A 19,241-nucleotide genomic window follows, 5' to 3' on the forward strand; every position below is an offset into this window, starting at 1 on the left:
TAGTGTGTATATGCATGAGATGTTTTCAATTAATTATGTATATTCTTTTATGTGGCAAAATATTAGAGCTGCAACTTTATTGGTCACAAAGGTAAGTACGTTAAAAGATATCTGCATCTGACCAAATGTGAAAAAAAGTTTATATGGCAAAAATACATATCTGCTTAAAATGCAAGATATATAAAACTTCATTTTTTAAAAGAAATGATTTACGGTTTGTATTGGGATGCTAATTTCGCTTATTTTGATATAATATACTTCAAAATATCTTATAAACTACCTAACTCTTGTCAGACTGATTTCAAAACTTTGTTTTTGCTCTCCTGTAAAATTGTATAAACAGCAGTTACAGTCCTATAGATTTATCTAAAGAACGGTCAAAAATGGAAACTACCATATGGATAATGTCAGATTCTGTCCAGTTGTTAGTCTTGATTGGGTAGTTTTCGACTGTGGCTCCCCCATCCATTCATTAGATAAGTTTGTAGGTACGTCTGTATAACCGTTTGCCATCACAGTACCGCAGTATTGAAATAGCTATTTATCACATTGTATGAATACATCGAATATGATTTCTTTTTCCTATCCAAATGATTTCCTATATGATCCTAATAGGATCATATGGGCCTCCACATATTGGAGGTTTGTATTAACAGATTTTATTTTTACGAGAAATGGTTGTCAGCCACTTGCTCAACCTATTAGGTCAATACCCTGACTCATACACAAATTGAAAAACAATATGTGTACTTGCCAGACCCAGGATTCGAACCTGGGACCCTCGACACTATAGACAGGCGCTTAAAAGGATTACTTTAACATATTATATTCATATTATAATCAAGGATTTTTACATAGACTTTATTATTATTAATTGTGTTACGTTAGGTTATATTAGCAGTAAGTGGGACGGGGGCGCGTGGGGTCGGCGCTCCCACACTTTTTCTAGATGATTTAGAAATTTTGCGTAATATACAATTGTATTATTGGGTATAATATGGATATATCTTTCTTCTTTAACTAGGTATGTCTGATCCTAATAGATCATTTGGGCCTCCACAAAGTGAAGGTTGTATTAACAGATTTTTGTTTTTACGAGAACTGGATGTTAGCCTTGCCAACTTGCTCATCCTATTAGGTCCATACTCTGACTCAAACAATAATTAACTAAAATAAAAATAAATCATCAAAAAATAATATAAAAATAATGTTAGGGAGGTATATATATTTTGAGTTATATATAATATATTGTAATATTTTAGAGCTATGTTTTAAATGCTATTTATTGCACATACCTAAATGTATTATTTTAGTTTGATAAATATTTATTTTTACGTAAATATAATAAAATGATTTTTGTAACTATGTATTGGAAGAATGTTTTGTTGGAAACTTGTTGGTGCGGAAACTCAAACACTGCGTGTAGGAGGTATTAATCAGAGCTCCCAGATATAGCACTATACCACTGTTAATAAATTAGATAAAATTTTATTGATATATCAATAATAAAAGAGTAAAAGGCATTCATAATAACTGACTAATCATATTCAATGTGCATTAAATTGCCACCACTAAAAATATTGGTACAGTTCGGTTATGAGGAATACAGCGGAAAACACATTTTGAAAATACCCGATATACTGGATTATTTGTTAGTTTGGGTTAGTTTAGATTAGTTTAGGTTGGGTTAGGTTAGGTTTGGTTAGGTTAACTTAACAAATAATTCAGTATATCGGCTATTTTCAAATTGTGTTTTCCGCTGTATTCCTCACAACCGAACTGTACCAAAATATTTTAGTAAAAACTTGCAGTTCAAAAGTAATATTAACAGTTTTTAATATTGCAAATAGTTTTGGAGGATGGTGGCCATTTTGATTCAATTTGTATGCAGTTATGAAACAGCGACATATCATTATATTCAAATGTAGTAAGTAATACATAATATAATTTGAATACGTGTATTAATTAAGGCTCTAAGTACCAAAAAGTAGTATTGCCTGTAGATACAAAATACCGAGTCATTGCAGTAAAATTTCATGAAGCATACCTTTTGAAAAATGTGGTTTTACAGTGTGAAGCAATCACGGCAGCTTCTATAATTTTAGGTATTAGGAAGTCGCAAGTGTCAACACACCATCTTCAGCCATTTTATATTGAATGAAGTTGACCACTGTAGTGCTATTTACACCATTATAAATAAAACAGGCCAACGGACTTACAACGTCAACAGGTTTAAATATTTTGCTGTATTTTTTTGACTTGCTTGAGGCACTTAGACCATAGCTGAAGTTATTGGCGTTAGTATGTAGAACACTTTTCTATAAAAATGTCAGTTTTTTTGTTTTTGGTACTTAGAGCCTTAATTAATACACGTATTCATTTGATATTGACTAAAATTAATAAACGGAGAATATCATGACACTATTAACCTGAGCCATAACCACAAAATAAATTTGAGTTAAGAAAAATATCGAAACGTCAAAAACGTAAATGAAATTGAAGGAATGTCTCGGCAATTCAAATTATGAACGTATGTTGTATGGTATGTGTAGCAATTTGTAGTTTTTCCTATCAGCGAGACTGTTCAATAAAATTTATCGTTTTTTATGATACATTTACGAACATCGATATGCGCTGTGAAGTGACTCGGAATTAAAACGCGAGTCATTGATTGCCTTTGAATCATCGATCGATTCGAATAGTCTAGAACGATCTAATCATTGGTTTATTTTTTAACCATCTCCGAAAAGTATAACAAATATATTATTAAGTATAGCAATTTAAAATGTTTGAACTTTATTCGTACACAACAGATTAGTCGTGTGGGAGCCATCGAGTTGGGAGATGAGACCGCTGTGATTGAGGATGACCAGTAGGGGCAGTAGGTGAAGATGGAGAGTCGAGATTTGGTGGTTTCTCCGATGGATGGAGGAGCGAGTACAATAGCATGTTACAGTAGTTATATACAATACTTAACTTATGATACGGATCCGAGGTCCGCACCTCGGTACAATTAGATGTTGTGCGGGACGATACGGAGATTGGGATAGTAACAGACCAGAAACGTATATTCGAGTGACATTTCCGATGAATTATTATTCGCTATTTATACAATCAAAATAATATTATTTTTTATTGAAATAATCGAGTCAGCTATTATCTGGCGTTTGCGTCAATGGATGACTGACTAAGTGAAAAAATTGAGGTCAGCTCCTTACCGAGTTTGCTATAATATGACACTACGGAAAATAGATATTTAATTTGTAATTCTATATCTCTATAGTCTCACTGTGGAACGTTTAAATTTCTTAATATTATTATAAAGTTGTTCCGTTACCAAGGTTACCGATTATTAATGGAATAATGTCAATAAATTCAAAATTTCTGTTCGAATTGGTTGTCTCTATCGAAACATCATAAATTCCAATATATCGTAAACAAATCCAAAGATTGACCAAGGATCTTAATTGAAAATTTCAGCGCCCATGAGCTTGCTATTTTGAAGCCATTCAATTCTGGATGTATACGCTGACAATATTTTAAGATTTGTTATATAATATGTGTATAATAATAAAAAATCGTTGTGTCTACTTATGTACGCGCGTTAGAAGTTATAATTCTTTGGCGTAACAAAAAAAAAAAAACTAAGCTTGTGATAACTTAGATTCTTCGACTATCTCTTAATAATTATCTTGTTAAATTACACACTCAAAAAAAGGGCAGCGTATTGGAGCGCAGTTGGTTTATTTCTATATACTCTAACTTATATTACTAAATTATATAATTATTTCTCGTTGTTTTTATTTTTAAAGTAACAACTGTCACTCTGGTGTTTAATTGTTTGTTTACGTAAGGAATTGCAAATGGCCTACAATAATAAATTCGCTGCCTTGGCAACGGAATTATTCTACTATCAAACTTGCGTTTGTATACAGCTGACAGATTTCAGACAGACAGCGCGCACTTTCGTAACGGTGTGCGTGCGCAGCTCTCAATTTCACTCTCTACCAAACGCTCCAAAAAAAGTATAACTTCAATAATACATTTTACATAAGCGACATTTTATATATTGTATTTTTTCATTGCGCTAGTGAAGACCAAGTAAGATTAAATAATTTAATATTGTGATATATATGTGTTTTAAATTATAAATTTATAAAAAATATTGTTTTATCCAAAAATTCTGACTAACAGGAAGTAGATTGAGTACATACCTAAGTAAAATGAAGCACTATTATATTATTTGATTATGAATTTGTTCTGAAAAATAATAAAACTATAAGTAATTCTTAATAAGTAATTGGAACATTTTTGGTTAGGGGGGAATAGGGCAACTGGACGCCAGGACAATTGAACGCCGAACTATCGTAGACACGTATACAAAATGTAGACGAGAAATTTTAATCAGTTTCTATCTACTACTTAGTAGTTTTAATTCATTTTACTCTTAACATAATGTTTTTTTATTGCATATTGAGAATTACCATGCCTGAGGCTTTATATAAAAATAAAAAACTCTTTTTTCGTTAGAACTTAAAAATATGCTCTATTAAATCATTATTTACGTGTGCATATTTAAATTCTCACCAACTATTAAATCATAATATAATAATTTTAATATAAATAATAATATTAAATATATTTTTTAAAAGTACCTATAAGTACCTAACGTCTATTTATTTTCGAATTGCGTGGCGTCCAGTTGTCCCGGCGCCAAATCGTCCTAGACCCGGTCAGGGATGTATAAAATCCAACTGACAAAATTTTGTGTTTGACAGGTGTAAGAGCAATAATAATCGAAACTAAGACGTAGGTATAATTTTGATTTACAATCCTCATTATATTATAACGATCGCCTGTCGTTTCGGATGGCTGGCGTATTTTCCATTTATACATACAATTTAAACTAGGTATTAAAATTAAATTTTGATGGTGGTGTTTGTTTTTCATACAAAAAATAGCATTGTGACCACTGAACCTATGATTCACTAATAACAAATAATTTTAATTTTAAAGTTTGTTTAATTTAGCATATTAAGATATTCAGATAAAGTAATTCCAAGAAACTTTCTGATAGTAAACAAAATCTTTTCCAAATCTCCACAAATAAAAATAATAAAAAAATGTCAGACATTTTCTTCGAGAAACCGAATCGTTGATGTTGGGTGTTTTTATTTTGTCGTATTACAAAACCGGGAAACGCGACGGGAAACGTTTGATTTTAGAACAGCAGTTGCATCACTGGCCATTATAAAGCTGTTTAGTGTTCTATTTTTAAAATTGCTAAAACAATCTGGTATTTTAAAATAGGGTTTGACCCCGCACCTGGGTCAAAATAGGAATATCTTTTATAATGAAAATTAATGTTTATGTTTTACACATAGAAAATATATTATTGCTGCTTGAAAAAATGTTTTCCCCTGCATGTTATAACACCTCCAGGCGTTCGCATGAGTGATAGTACTATTACTTAAGACAAGTATAAATAGCGGAATAGTTGAGCCGTCTATTTATACAGTAGAGAAAAATCGCTTAAACAAATTGGTGTCATAATAATTTTGAATGTTTTCACCTGCGTTAAAAGCTATTTGGCATTTTAATATTTACTTCGGTTTAATGAGAGGCGTTATGCATACAAAAATAATCATGAAGTATTCATATTATTATATCTAGTTTGAAATAAATACTTCAGCAATAAATTATGTGAATATCGCATGACATTGATTTTCATTTTGTAATGAAAATAAACATGAAACTTCGTCACTTTCTCGAATGAAAGATCGCTACTCTATGAAAAAATCTATCTCATTAATTTGTACGAGTACACCTACTTATGTACCTTGAAAATTATGATGTCATACATTAATTTTACTTCTGCTCTTGAAACTCTTTTGTCTGTATCGCGAGGGATGGTTTCCAATCCTGGAGTCCGAATGAACTTGAATTTATATGCGCCTGTCAATTACCTACGTAGTCGCAGCCATGATTTATTCTGGATCGAAACCGTTTCCTCGTGTCAAGCCTATCAGGCACCATTAGCAAGGGGTGCAAGACTAGTCAATGCGCTCCCCAAAAACATAGACATTTTCGGTGACGTGCTATGTATTTTGTATTCGATTTTTTTTATATAGATATATATATATATATTTAATTATTATTATTAGGTATATATATTATCTTCTCTCTTGTGAGGGTAATATTTGTTATAATGTAAATCTCATGTTGTGAACGTCTTGAATTTAAATGTTTTGTTTTCTTAAATAAATAAATTAATTAATTAATAAATAATTTCGTTATATTACTACGTCTATAGGAATCCTAGAAACTTACAGTTCTTATATTAAAATTGGTCGCCATAGTTTGATACATATAATATAATTGTATTAAACATTATATAATTTTAGAAAAACACTGAGAGAGTATATCACAACCAATAGAAAAAACTTTTTTGAAAAAAGTAAGCCATCCGGTCGGGAATCGAACCGACATCTCCAACGAGCCAATAGCTTAAATATTGTCGTCATTAGTATGTCTTCCGTAGCATAATGGTTGAATGCGACGAGTTTGGGGCGTTTACCCGTTGGAGATGTCGGTTCGATTCCCGACCGGTTGGCTTACTTTTTTCAAAAAAGTTTTTTCTATTGGTTGTGATATACTCTCTCAGTTAGTGTTTTTCTAAAATTATATAATGTTCAATAATCACAATGATATATTCTTAAATCTTGTGAATTATTCGTTTGAATAAAAGAAATAGTTAATTAAAAAATTGTATTAAAGATTAAAAAGACGACATTTAAAAAAATGATATTTATTAATTTATATAAAAATCGGCACTTTGTTTCGAGGTAAGTGGTAGACGTATACATAAACGTGTACGGAAACTTATACGTATGCAGTTTGCCGTATTACACTTCACTGTGAAATGTTGTATTGGAAATATATGGCCGTAGGTGTATTAAAGACCGTCCAACCTCTTTGGGTCGTATAGTACCTAGTGACATAAAGTTCATGTCTAAATAAAGCACGCTTTTGTCGGTTTATACTTTTTTTTACAGGAAGCTAGCAGCAAACAAATTTTGAAAATATCCGATATACTGGATTATTTGTTAGGTTAGGTTTTCATTCTTGAATTCATGAATTTTGCCAAAATCAGCAATGGAAATTTAATTAATTTCCATATTGAATCTTATAAAATTGGAGACAGTATAGTATACGCTCATCGCTTTCCGATGGAAAGCTCACGGCGAACTGTGTTACGGTGAAATGTTTTACGTACAATTTACATGTAACCATACATAAGTACTCTTCTAAGGGAATAATACTTAACACTTAAAAAATAATATTTTTTTTATTATATTATTATTATATTTATCTCAATTATGAATTAAGGTTTACCTACTTCAATGTACACATAAAGCATAACTTATAAATCGCAGGCTCAATTACAAAAATCGATTGGAAATCTAATTTTCTTTTGTTTGTTCCCATAATAAACATCGCATTTGAAGCTTTATAAAACACATAATGATAATATGTATACGGGGTAAAGTGAATAAAATATATTCGCAGAATAATGCTAATGATTCTCCGCTTCTGTTATATTTCGGAACCTAGGTTAGGTTAGGTTAGGTTAGGTTAGGTTTCCAGCGATTTCCAAACTGGGAGGCGCGAAAAGTTTAACACAGTTCACTTAAAACCAGAATCCATATTTTCATACAGTGAAAGTGACGTTACAAATATTCATTTGAATATGTAGGTGTTGAATTTATTTAAAATTGAAGAAAAAATTAATGTAGCCACAGGTTTGCAGTTTGCAAATGCATAGTTTATAAAACGGCCGCTAGTTATAAACTATACAAAAAAACAGTCATATAAAAGGTTGTTTGCAAACCTGTCTGAAAATATGGAGACAAATTTTATAATACCTCACTTTGTACACTATTGTGAAGCGCGCTGGCTATCTCGTGAATAAATGAAGCGATTTGACGCAAGTTTGTTTAGGAACGATAATTTTGTTATATTCGGTTGAAATTTAAAAAAAATGAGTGAATAAATCAATGCAAGGACCACTAATGCATTCACTGATTTAAAAAGACAAAGTGAAGGCATTCATAAAAATTTGGAGCTTTGGAAATCAAAATTACAAAAAAAATAAGTTCGCCATGTATCCACATTTAAATTATTTCTACGCCAGATATAATTATATTGAAGCAAACAAAAATCTATTTACTGAGTTCATGGTTAGTTTGATAATGCACTTTTAACATTATTTAATTAATAGTAAAAAAGTCGCGTGCAGCGCTGTTCTATTTCAGGCCTATTACATATGTGGTTGAAGGATCCTGATCTCGGGACCCGCTTCAGGATGTGGGGCCCATGATAGAATCCATTTATCAACAAACGATGATAAATTTGCATTGACTACTATTGAAATTGATTGTGCTAATAAACAAGCACATTCATCGCACGAAAAACAAATTAATTTAAAAATGAATATATAAGTACTTAGTAAAACCTTGTTTATTTTTTTTTTCATTTTTGTATTAGTACATTGTTGACTATTTAAAAAGGTGTCTGTATTATTTAATGAAATAAAGGGGGGAGGCGCCAAGAGTAGTTTTTTAAGGGGAGACGTAGTAACAAAAAGTTTGGAAACCACTGCACTACACTACGATACAGTAAGAGGGTTTTTTAGGAAAAACAATCCTGTATTTAATATTTTACAATATTTTTAAATGTGTAAAAGCAATAAACAAAATTATCCCTATACTATCATTCAACATTATTGCTTACTTTTTTGTTAAAAAAAATATTTTAACATGTTAAAATAAACAGTTATTTATTTTAATGTAGGTAATATATTGGAGGTAGGTACTTGGGCTGCTACTTGCGTTAACATTAAAAATACTTTCGAATATTCTCAATACATTGCAAGTTATGGAATACTTTAGAACTATCCCTGGGTGCATTATGTTTCTAGTTCTATGGTATGGAAATATCCCTATTTACCTAAACATACTAAAAAAACTATTTTATGAAGGGTCGAAAACTTCAGAAAATAGGAAATATATTAGAATAATTGCAAGATAAAAAGAACTTTTTATATACAACGTTTTTAAATTTTCTGTTGAATCATATAAACTTGTACTTGATAGAAATACTGAATAATGAAATGTCATTTCATAATGATTTCCATAGTAACGCACGTATATATTATTTATAATAATTTAGTTGCTGGAACCCCCTAGCAACCAATAATGGTATCGAAATAACTTTTCATACAAAACAGAATTAACTAAAAATAAATTCAATTCTACTTAAAGATGGCTAGAAGTATTATAAAATGCATTAGCATCGTGTTCTGATATATTCTAAAGGTTTCAAATGTCTAGCTAGTCAGGAAGTTAGTTAAAAATCGATTGCAAGATTTGTACCGGACAAACAAACACCGGACAAATAAGAATACGACCTAAGAAAAACGTTGTAAAAAAGATTAAGCATTGCTCAATTGAATCACATACATAATTTTGGAAATATTGCTGAGAAAATATATTACTTATAACCAATGAAAAAATCTTTTTGAAAAAAGTAAGACACCCCGCAGGAATCGAACCTGCATCTCTCGGGTATCGCGCCCACGCACATATACCACGATGCCAAAGGAGCCATACTTAATTGCGATACATTTGAAATAATGACTTTTAATACTCACTGAAGCGCTTTCCAAATTGAGCTACTATTGGTGATCGGTTTTTCTATTTTAAATCAAAGTAGGTATTACTTTAATTACTAACCGACGTAACGGATCACTCCAATTTTTTTTCTTGTAACTTACTTGAACTTTCCAATAATTTTTAATTAACTATTTTTTTATTCAACGAATAATTCACAAGCTTTCAGAATGTAACATTCTAATTATGTATGTTCAATAATAATTACAATGTTACATTCTTAAATCTCGTGAATTATTCGTTGATTAAAAAAAATAGTTAATTAAAAATACAATAATTAAAATGTACAACTATCCTAAAAATCTTTGCGCCCACTATTGTAGTTTCAGAATATTATTTAATTTGGAATTTATCAAAATTACCTAACAATGATTGATGACATTCTCAAAGAAATAGCAATTTATTTAGTAGAATATTTTCCATTAACGGCCCACATGCTCAGCTTACGTAAAGTTTATGTTTTCAGCTAACGTTTTTTTTTAAATGGTATGATAACATGATATTACTCCCTACTTCATTTATCGTTCGTCAATTTATGGCTACGGCCGTATGTTGTAGCTTAACCACTGGGAAATACCAATAGAAATGGCGTATTTCAAAAAAATACTACCTTATTCTTAGGTCAATAATTATTATAAAGCAAACATTATTCGTAGGATATTTATCACATTTGAATGGTCAAAGACATAGCTTATAATCAGTATCTTTAAATTTATCTTTAAATGTGAAAATATTGCCCATTTTTTGAATAATAAAATACCTAATTCTTGTCAAATTTTGGATCACAGAGATTATCAATATAATTTTTTATTGTAAATATTTCACTATAATAATGTCGACATAAATTTTACAAATTGTTTTATAAATGCTTTAAAAATTAATAAATATAAAAAATCTTAACACCACTTCACATGGACGTACTGAAATATGACTATATTCTAAAACATTAGAACGAGGGGTTTAAAAGAATACTATTTTATGTAATAAAAATACTTTATGCAGTCATCAAATGTTTAAAATAAATATAAAGGATAATAAGGCTTCAAAATTATGTCAATAGATTATCTACAACGTTTAAGGAATGTCCAGGGTCATGCTTTGAAAATAGCATAAAAGCTCCATTTTGACGTACGCTGAGTATGTTCCCCCCTTAATCTTCATAATCACCTCTTTCGCGTCATCCTTTTTCTACTAGTGACTGCCCTTGTAAAGTCTAAACCTTTTCGACATTTTTTTATTGGGGTGTATACTAGATTCTTTTAAAGGTTTGTGTAGTCAATCTAGTCATTTTGACAATAGTCTGGTGCTTTTCATGCAGTCGGATTTTCTGTTATCGACGTGTGCAGTTGTTTATAACTTAATTTATTTGTTTACATAAAGAATTTCAAATAACATCACAAGACACGTTAATATTTCATTTACTGTTCAAAATAATAGGATTATAAGCGATCAGGCAGTGCACCGTAGTAATAATTAATGAACCCAGAAATGGTTGCTGGCCCAGTGTCAACGGACTAAATTATCAAATCTATTCTCATAGTTTGGACATATAATAAAGAATGGACTAAACAGAAGTCACTCGAAATAAATTTTTGTAATAAATGGGATTGTTGCGCGAATTATTTTTTGAAAATTCTCCAACGACTTTTTATGTCTTTTTATATAACACGTTTTTAAATTTTCTGTTGAATCTTATAAACTTGACAATTCTATGTATTAATAGGACAGATAAGGCAATTGTCAACAAATCATTTTTTTGCTATTTTACAACAAACAAACAAATATATAATACTGAAATGTCGTTTTGATTTCCATGTATATATTGATAATTTAGTAGCTAGGACCACCCTCTTAGAAACCAATAATAGTGGATTGAATTACGGATTTTGTCCGAAATAATTTTATATACAAAACAGAATTAAATAAAAATGAATTCAAGTTTCCAATGCCTAGCTAGTCGGGAAGTTAGGTGAAAAATCGATTGCAAGACTTTTACTGGATAAACAACCACCGCACAAACAAGAATACGAGCTAAGAAAAACGTGGTAATTAAATAAAACTTATTACTTATATTAGAATTAGTGTATTTCATATTAATAATGTATTTTTTCAGTTTTCTATTGTGATCTAAAAATTATACTGTTCATGGCACATCATCTTAATATATCGTGAAATTAATGTAAGTGATATTTTTTTTTAAAACAAAAACAAAAAAAAATATAAAAAATAATTAGCAAAACTTGAAACACTTCTAATAATTTATATCAAATCTAACTTTAGCTCGATCACATTATTGAAGCCTGATTTTGATTTGATATAAATAAAAAAGATTTCAAGTTATACGTAAGCATTATTTTTTAAATCGATTTAAAGCTTTATTCAAAAGTGTTTGCGCTGTATTAGAAAAAAAATAATGAACTAAATGTTAGCGATAAAAATAACCATAAAATAATATGCAATGATAAGTTTGGATCCTTTAACGAACTTTTAATGTTTTATTTAAAACGTAAGTTTATCGTTGTCTGTTAACAAAATATGTTTTTGATTAATTAAAACACTTTAAAATGTAAATTATCAATTAATTGTCTCAAATTGCTAAATTCATATTTTTTTGTTAGGTGCGTCTGGTACACGAAACATTCGCATTAGAAAACGAAAGGTTAAAGCATTTAACAATTTGATGTTATTAGAAAAAAATACGATTGTCAATAATTAATTGTTCGATATCTGTGTTTCTTGAATTATATTTAAATAAAAGCAAGGGACAGTATTACCCACTAATAAAAATATAGAATTCTGTTTTATAAATTAAAACATGAAATGGTTACAAAGCCTTTTTTATTTATTCAACCAAATCCCATAGAGTTTATATTATAACTTATTAATGGTAAAATAAATGCGAGAGGAACCAAAGATTGAAATATCTACTGATAGCAAACGCTAATAAAATCACATGGTTAACAACCATTGCTCGTAAAAAATGTGAATATAATCAATATGTTACGCATTATGTAGGTACTTACTTTGTAATTTATATGTATAAACATTTTTGTCTATATTAATGTCTGTAAATATCAATGAATTTTATTATACTCGTATCATCATAATCTCTTTACTTTTATTACTGATTTTTAAATAATAAAGTTGTTGAATTATTATCCAGGTCAGTATTGCTAACTGTACTTTATAATTATTATTATTTAAATGTAAAATATTTTTTAGAAATACTATAATTTTTAAACCTTTGTACTATAATCAGCATAGAAAAAGATGGCAACACTGATTCAGATGAAGCTTTCTGTGATTTCCTTCTAAAATTATTGAATTTTAGTTTGAGGTAAATTCTACTTTTGTATGCAAAAAAAAAATAATGAAATGTCCATTTTCGTGTTGGAGTTTTGACCTTTTTGTCTGTATTTTCTTACGTTTGGGCTTCATCTCTAGTTACATGTAAATTGTGCGTAAAACATTTCACAGTGGCACAGTTCGCGCTGAGCTTTCTTATCGGAAAGAGACGACCGTATACTATACGGTCAATTTTATTAGATTCAATGTGAACATTAATTCAATTTTCATCGCTGATTTTGGCAAAATTCATGAATTCAAGAATAAAAACGTAACCTAATCTAACCTAACAAATAATCCAGTATATCGGCTATTTTCAAAAATTGTTTGCTGCTGACTTCCTGTAAAGTGTAAACCGACAAGAACCGTGTTTCATTCAGACATTAATTTTATGTCAGTACTATACGACCCAAAGAGGTTGGACGGTCTTTAATATACGGCCATATATTTCCTACAAAACAATTCACGGTGAAGTGTGATATGGCGAACTGCATACGTACAAGTTTCCGGACACGTCATCTCTATGCGTGAAGGTCTTCTTCAACATCTTTCGTGAATGTTAAACAGCAACGATTAAGTTTAATTATGTGGTAATTTGATTTTCTTAACTTAAACGAGTTATAATTAATTGAATACGTATATTAATTAAGGCTCTAAGTACCAAAAAGTAGTATTGCTTGTAGATACAAAATACCGAGTCATTGCAGTAAAATTTCATGAAGCAGACCTTTTGAAAAATGTGGTTTTACAGTGTGAAGCAATCACGGCAGCTTCTATAATTTTAGATATTAGGAACTCGCAAGTGTCAACACACCATCGTCAGCCATTTTATATTGAATGAAGTTGACCACTGTAGTGCTATTTACACCATTATAAATAAAACAGGCCAACGGACTTACAACGTCGACGGGTTTAAATATTTTACTGTATTTTTTTGACTTGCTTGAGGCACTTAGACCATAGCTGAAGTTATTGGCGTTAGTATGTAGAACACTTTTCTATAAAAATGTCAGTTTTTTTGTTTTTGGTACTTAGAGCCTTAATTAATACACGTATTCAATTGTATTTGACATATTAATATTAGATTCTCGACAGTGCTTACTACGTATACAAATGTATTGTGATGCGGGACTCGCTATCTGGTAAGTAACTAGTGAAAATAAAATTAGTGCTATGCAACTTTTAAATTTTCGTTTTAATATACATGTCTTTAAACTAACTGATTTTTTGTGAATCAAATAATATAAGAAACGGTTTCATTTATTTTAACATGTTTCCTAACTTGTCAAAAGGCAAGCATAGTCGTTATGCATTTGTATATCCAGATATTCGCCAAATGAAGACAATTGGCTTTTAAGTTTTATGTTTTTATAATTATTTACAATTGAATCAACGCAATGCCGCTTCATTCAGGACTTTCTCAATTAAACATGAATCTATAATATATATTTTTTAAATATTTTTTAAATCGATTTACCAGTAGTTGTCATTCATAACTCGTTTCATTGAGATTTTGTGTAACATGTCAACAAATGTGCAATCCAAAATAAGTAGGTGCCAATTAAGCAATACCTAATATTATGATCACATGTTTTATTTAATATCCGCTGAAAACTGACAGCAATTAATAACATTAGAATAATAGAAATAATAAGTTACTGACCTGTGGCACCCAGGTGGAAGGTTGAGCCGGTTGCGCGTTCTGCGCAGGTCCTCGGCTCTTGCTCCTCGTCCGCCAGATTCTGCGGCTGACGTGCTGCACGACGCTGCTCGAAGACCGTGACTTCTGCATCGCTGTGCCGCCTCCCCCGCCGCCACCTGTCGGAGACGAACTCACTGAGACCGGTGCACTTCCACCCCCGCTCGCCGCCATCTTATCTCGACCTCCGTGAAGGAGGTGAGAAAAGAAAGACACGGAGCCTCTCTCCACAGGCAACACCACAACAAAATTATCCAACCACTCTTCCTCCGTCTGACAACCTTTGTTCAAACCGTCGTCGTCACCCGGCTTACTGATCTCCCCTTTGGGTTTGATATTGCGCAAGTTTTTATCGTAGTTAATCCGCTTAAACCTATCCGCCTTGTCGGCATCTACACTTTTCTTTCTTGCCATCCTCAGATACCTTTTAATAGTGTCACTAACCGATTGCGAAACGTCATCGTGATCTACACTGCTTCTACGCCGAGGTGACTTTTTATCATCGGCCTTCGCGTTATCTTTCAAAGCTTCGTCTTCTTCAGCTTGTTTCTGACGTTTCTTCTCAGCAGCATCTGCTCGAAGCCTTTTGAGGGCTTCTTCATCTAATGGATCAGTTTGTATTCCGGTTTCAGAAAATCTGGATCCGCTCTCTCCGTGAACTTCTAAAAGCGGTGGAGGACCACCCGCCGTGCGTCCAGATCGCTCCCAAGGCCCTTCTCCATAATCTTCATCATCTTCTTCTTCATATTCATCTTCTTTTCTCAAATGATGGAGCGAACTTCTCCACTGTGGCATTGAACTTGAATTACTTCCTGAAGTTCCTCCACTCCTTCCACTGCGAAACCCTTTCGTTTGTCGTAAATCATAATACAACTTTTTAAGCATTTTTCTATCAGTGAGCAAGTCTTGTATGACATGGTCTCTATTTGGTGATCTGCTATAGTATCTACTCAAAGTGTCTAAGAGCGATCTCTGCATTGGATCACCCTCTACAGCCACGCCAGGACGTGGTGCTGACAGACGCGTTCGATCAGTTTCATTCTGTTTACCAAAAACTAAAGCTAAATGTTGCTGAAGCTTGTCTATCAAATCTTGGTAATTAAATCCTGGAGTTCCAGCAGTCGGTGGAGGCCTATCTTGAACATTAAGATACTTCTGTATCATATCAATCAATTCCTTTTGATCTGGATCTTCTGCCGGAGGAGGTGCAGATTTCAAAACGGATCGTGGACTAGTAGCAGAAGTTGAAGCTCCCAAAAAGTCTTGCTTCAGCTTGCTTATATCAAATCTCCCTCCGGATGTTTGAGTAATAATAAGATTGCTAGGCAGTTTTCTGGGTGGTGTAGCTTCTTCTGCTTCATCAGCAGAACTTGCATGCCGGACGCTTCCGCCCTTAGTTCGATCCCTCCGCCGTCTGTGAGGTCTGATTCCTAAAGCTCCAGGATATGAACTTTTCCTCCACAACAAAAACTTTGGCTCTCGCTGGCAGACTTCTTGGAAGTAGGCTTCAATCTTGGGCACATCTTCAGGGCGGTTTAAAGCGCCCTCTGGAATGAGGCGCCGCCCCGCATCTGCCATGTACTTCCATGTCTTCCGCGTAAGCAGCCAGCGCTCTTTGACCGGTTTTCGGGGGCGTTTCGCCTTCCCCATACTGTCTTGCCCCTCGTTAGGGGTGCGAGATCGACGGTCCGCCATGGCTCTGAGACCAATCCCTCCTCTTCACTCTGCTTACCACTGCTCTGATGCCTCGGCACATTGGCCTGATACTAAACTATACCCTTCGTCTATCTTAAAACTTCGTCTATTCTATGTAGCTTACTAATTTTTACAAGCCTAACTTGTTTTATATCACAAAATAATCAACTGATTCACAATTAAAGTCCATATTATTTTGTTTTAGGTGGAACACAATTTTAGAAATTACGGTCAAAGGCACATACATCAATTAATGATAATACTGATTTCTTTAAAATTCAATCATTCACAGTTTTGCGATAGTTTCTTTGTGAGTAGGCGTCGCATCTTTAGATAACAAACTTGGAGTAAGACTTATTGACTCAAATACTGAGATTGATTATTTATTGCCAAGTAGTGAATCACATGAACAAATATTGATTGATGATTTAGACTCTGTTGATAAAATTCATTATTATATTCATCAATCAACAGTCACAACTTTATTCATAATATATGAATTCCATTACTCATTCATAAAGTGCGTTTCGATATAAATTATATGCAAAAGTGACTCAAGTCAAAATAATGTGTCTCTTCCTTGAGTTGAAATGAATGAAAACTTTGTTTGAATAATAAAGACGTTGTTGGCAGTTTATCTAATTCTAAGTATACTCAGATAGTGACTCTTTGATAATAATATGATTTGAATTCTCATGTCTTTTATTATATTCACCAATATATTAAGAAAACGCGTTTAAATTTATGTATTTTGGGTTTTTAAAACCATACAGACCTTGACGGTTATTTAGTATGTATGTAAGATTTTATAAACTCTTTAGTCACCCGGCGTAATCCTACACAACATTCTGTGTCAATCTTTATTTTTGAATTGTCATATGTAACGTTTTGACAGATGCTCATTTATTATCGCATTTTATCAAAGTCTTTTCTGCTTGCCGGGCACTAAATATGCGCTTTTTACAGTCACAGCACATTAGATTGTATATTAGCAAAAAGCTTCGCCAATATATACGCACCCAAGTAGGAATTTGTTGTAGAAAAAAATCTATACAATACGATATTATTCAAATTTTCTCATTGGTAACTGCATTATTGACTGTAGATTGATAAGTTATGGATTTATTTTCACGGTTTCTTTCAACTAATAAGAATTATTATTGAAAAAAGATCAGCAGATTTTGATGCCTTTACAATATATTTTCGCATATTTAATACTCTGTTAAGATCACTTTAAATTTTTTTATAAACTTTTTTTAGTTTTTAATTTAAAGAACGAGTTGACTTATAATGTTTACCGATTTTATATAGGTATGTAAATTGTATTATTTTTGCAACAAAACTTATTTAAGTAATCACTTTTTATAATGTACTTTATAATTTCGCCGATATCACTGTTTAAACACCACTTTTTACATACATTACAATATAAAATTGGCACTTTGAATCACTGTAAATTTATATCCATGTTTCTCTTCATCTTCCCTGTCGAATTGGAATAGCCGAAGAAACTTTGAAAGTACCGCCACGGCGTAACTGGTCTCGGCGGACCAACTTTTTTTTTCACATCCCGATGGATCGTCGATCGAGTCTATAGGCGGCGAGCCAGGGCGGTGGTCGACGCGCGTGCGCCAACTAGACTGTCCGCCCATGGCCGGTTCTTCCCCCTTCCCGCGGTTCAGAAACTTTACTTTTACACGAGTAGTATAAATAGCTGTTCTACTTGTTATTTTCACGAAGGAAGCTTCTTAGTTATGGCCGCCGAGAGACAAGGTGCGCGAAGGCAGGTGACGACGCCTAGCATTGTCATTTTTATACGAAGCGACGCCGAGAACGACGCCGGCCGACGCCGATACGGACTGATTATGTGCACGTCAGGTTCACTTGCATTCTTCGTTCCATACTTGGCCAATATATCACAGTGTGACGTATTGACATTGACAATAATAAAGACATACAACGACAAAAAATTAAGTTACATTGTACATAGTATGAAACATTTGCCTGAAACGTTTTGAAAATCAACGATAATATTTTTGTCATGAAATATTTTAATTTAACACAATTTTATATTATAATATTATTTTGATTGGTTATGATTATATTGTAACTTTGATTCCCTGTCGTTCAGATATCAATAACTGAGTCGCCTAGAGTCATAACTGACAATTTGCAATTTTCTCATTTTTGAGTTAAATATACCAAGTTATTCTTAATGTATTAATATATAAAGAAAACTAGTTGGGTATCAAAATCTATGTGAAAATCATAGACAAAGTTGACTATTGGTGTCATAACTCACACTTTTTAATGAATAGTGTGAGTTCTGTCATCAAGGCTTTTCTAACCAACCAGGAACCAGGAAGTGTGTCTGCAACCTTATGAGTATTATATATACATATTTAAAATAATATGTAAATCGACTCAGTCACTCGTTAATATTGAAGGGAGTTCAATACTTGTCTTCTAATTATAAAAAAACTGTGCTCTAGTGATTTTTTGCGATTATCTCAAAACTCGATTTTTTAAATATGTGAGTTGTGTTATGACTCTAGGCAACTCAATTGTATGTAACTATTGTAAAACTACCTTTTACAACAGTTAAATATTTATATTAAATTATAATTATATAAGTATTATATAGTTTAATGATTTTCACTTATAAAACCATTATTAATATTATTACCTGATCAATCCTAATATTGATAATGGTGTAAAACCCGACATACGTAATTACTTAATAATTATAAATTAAAACTTTAAATGAATAT

At 31.9% G+C, this 19,241-nt stretch overlaps 1 protein-coding gene across 6 annotated transcripts in view; it reads right to left on the reverse strand.

Moving 5' to 3' along the window:
- RhoGAP102A (Rho GTPase activating protein at 102A) overlaps window positions 1-18,122 on the reverse strand; it is a 97,692-nt gene extending 79,570 nt beyond the window's left edge. For 4 of the 6 annotated variants that reach the window (XM_085961218.1, XM_085961216.1, XM_085961217.1 and 1 more), the window contains exon 1: window positions 14,740-18,116. In XM_085961218.1, the coding sequence (XP_085817344.1) occupies window positions 14,740-16,470 (1,731 nt within the window). In that variant the 5' untranslated portion in view covers window positions 16,471-18,116. Of the gene's footprint in view, window positions 1-14,739 lie in introns of all 6 variants that reach the window. The other 2 variants (XM_085961214.1, XM_085961215.1) reach the window with 2 other exon arrangements.
- Window positions 18,123-19,241: the final 1,119 nt, after the last annotated feature.

This window comes from Rhyacophila brunnea, unplaced genomic scaffold (genome assembly GCF_057557595.1).
Source record: "Rhyacophila brunnea isolate RB1 unplaced genomic scaffold, BYU_Rbru_1.0 scaffold_12, whole genome shotgun sequence".
Lineage (NCBI taxonomy): Eukaryota > Metazoa > Arthropoda > Insecta > Trichoptera > Rhyacophilidae > Rhyacophila > Rhyacophila brunnea.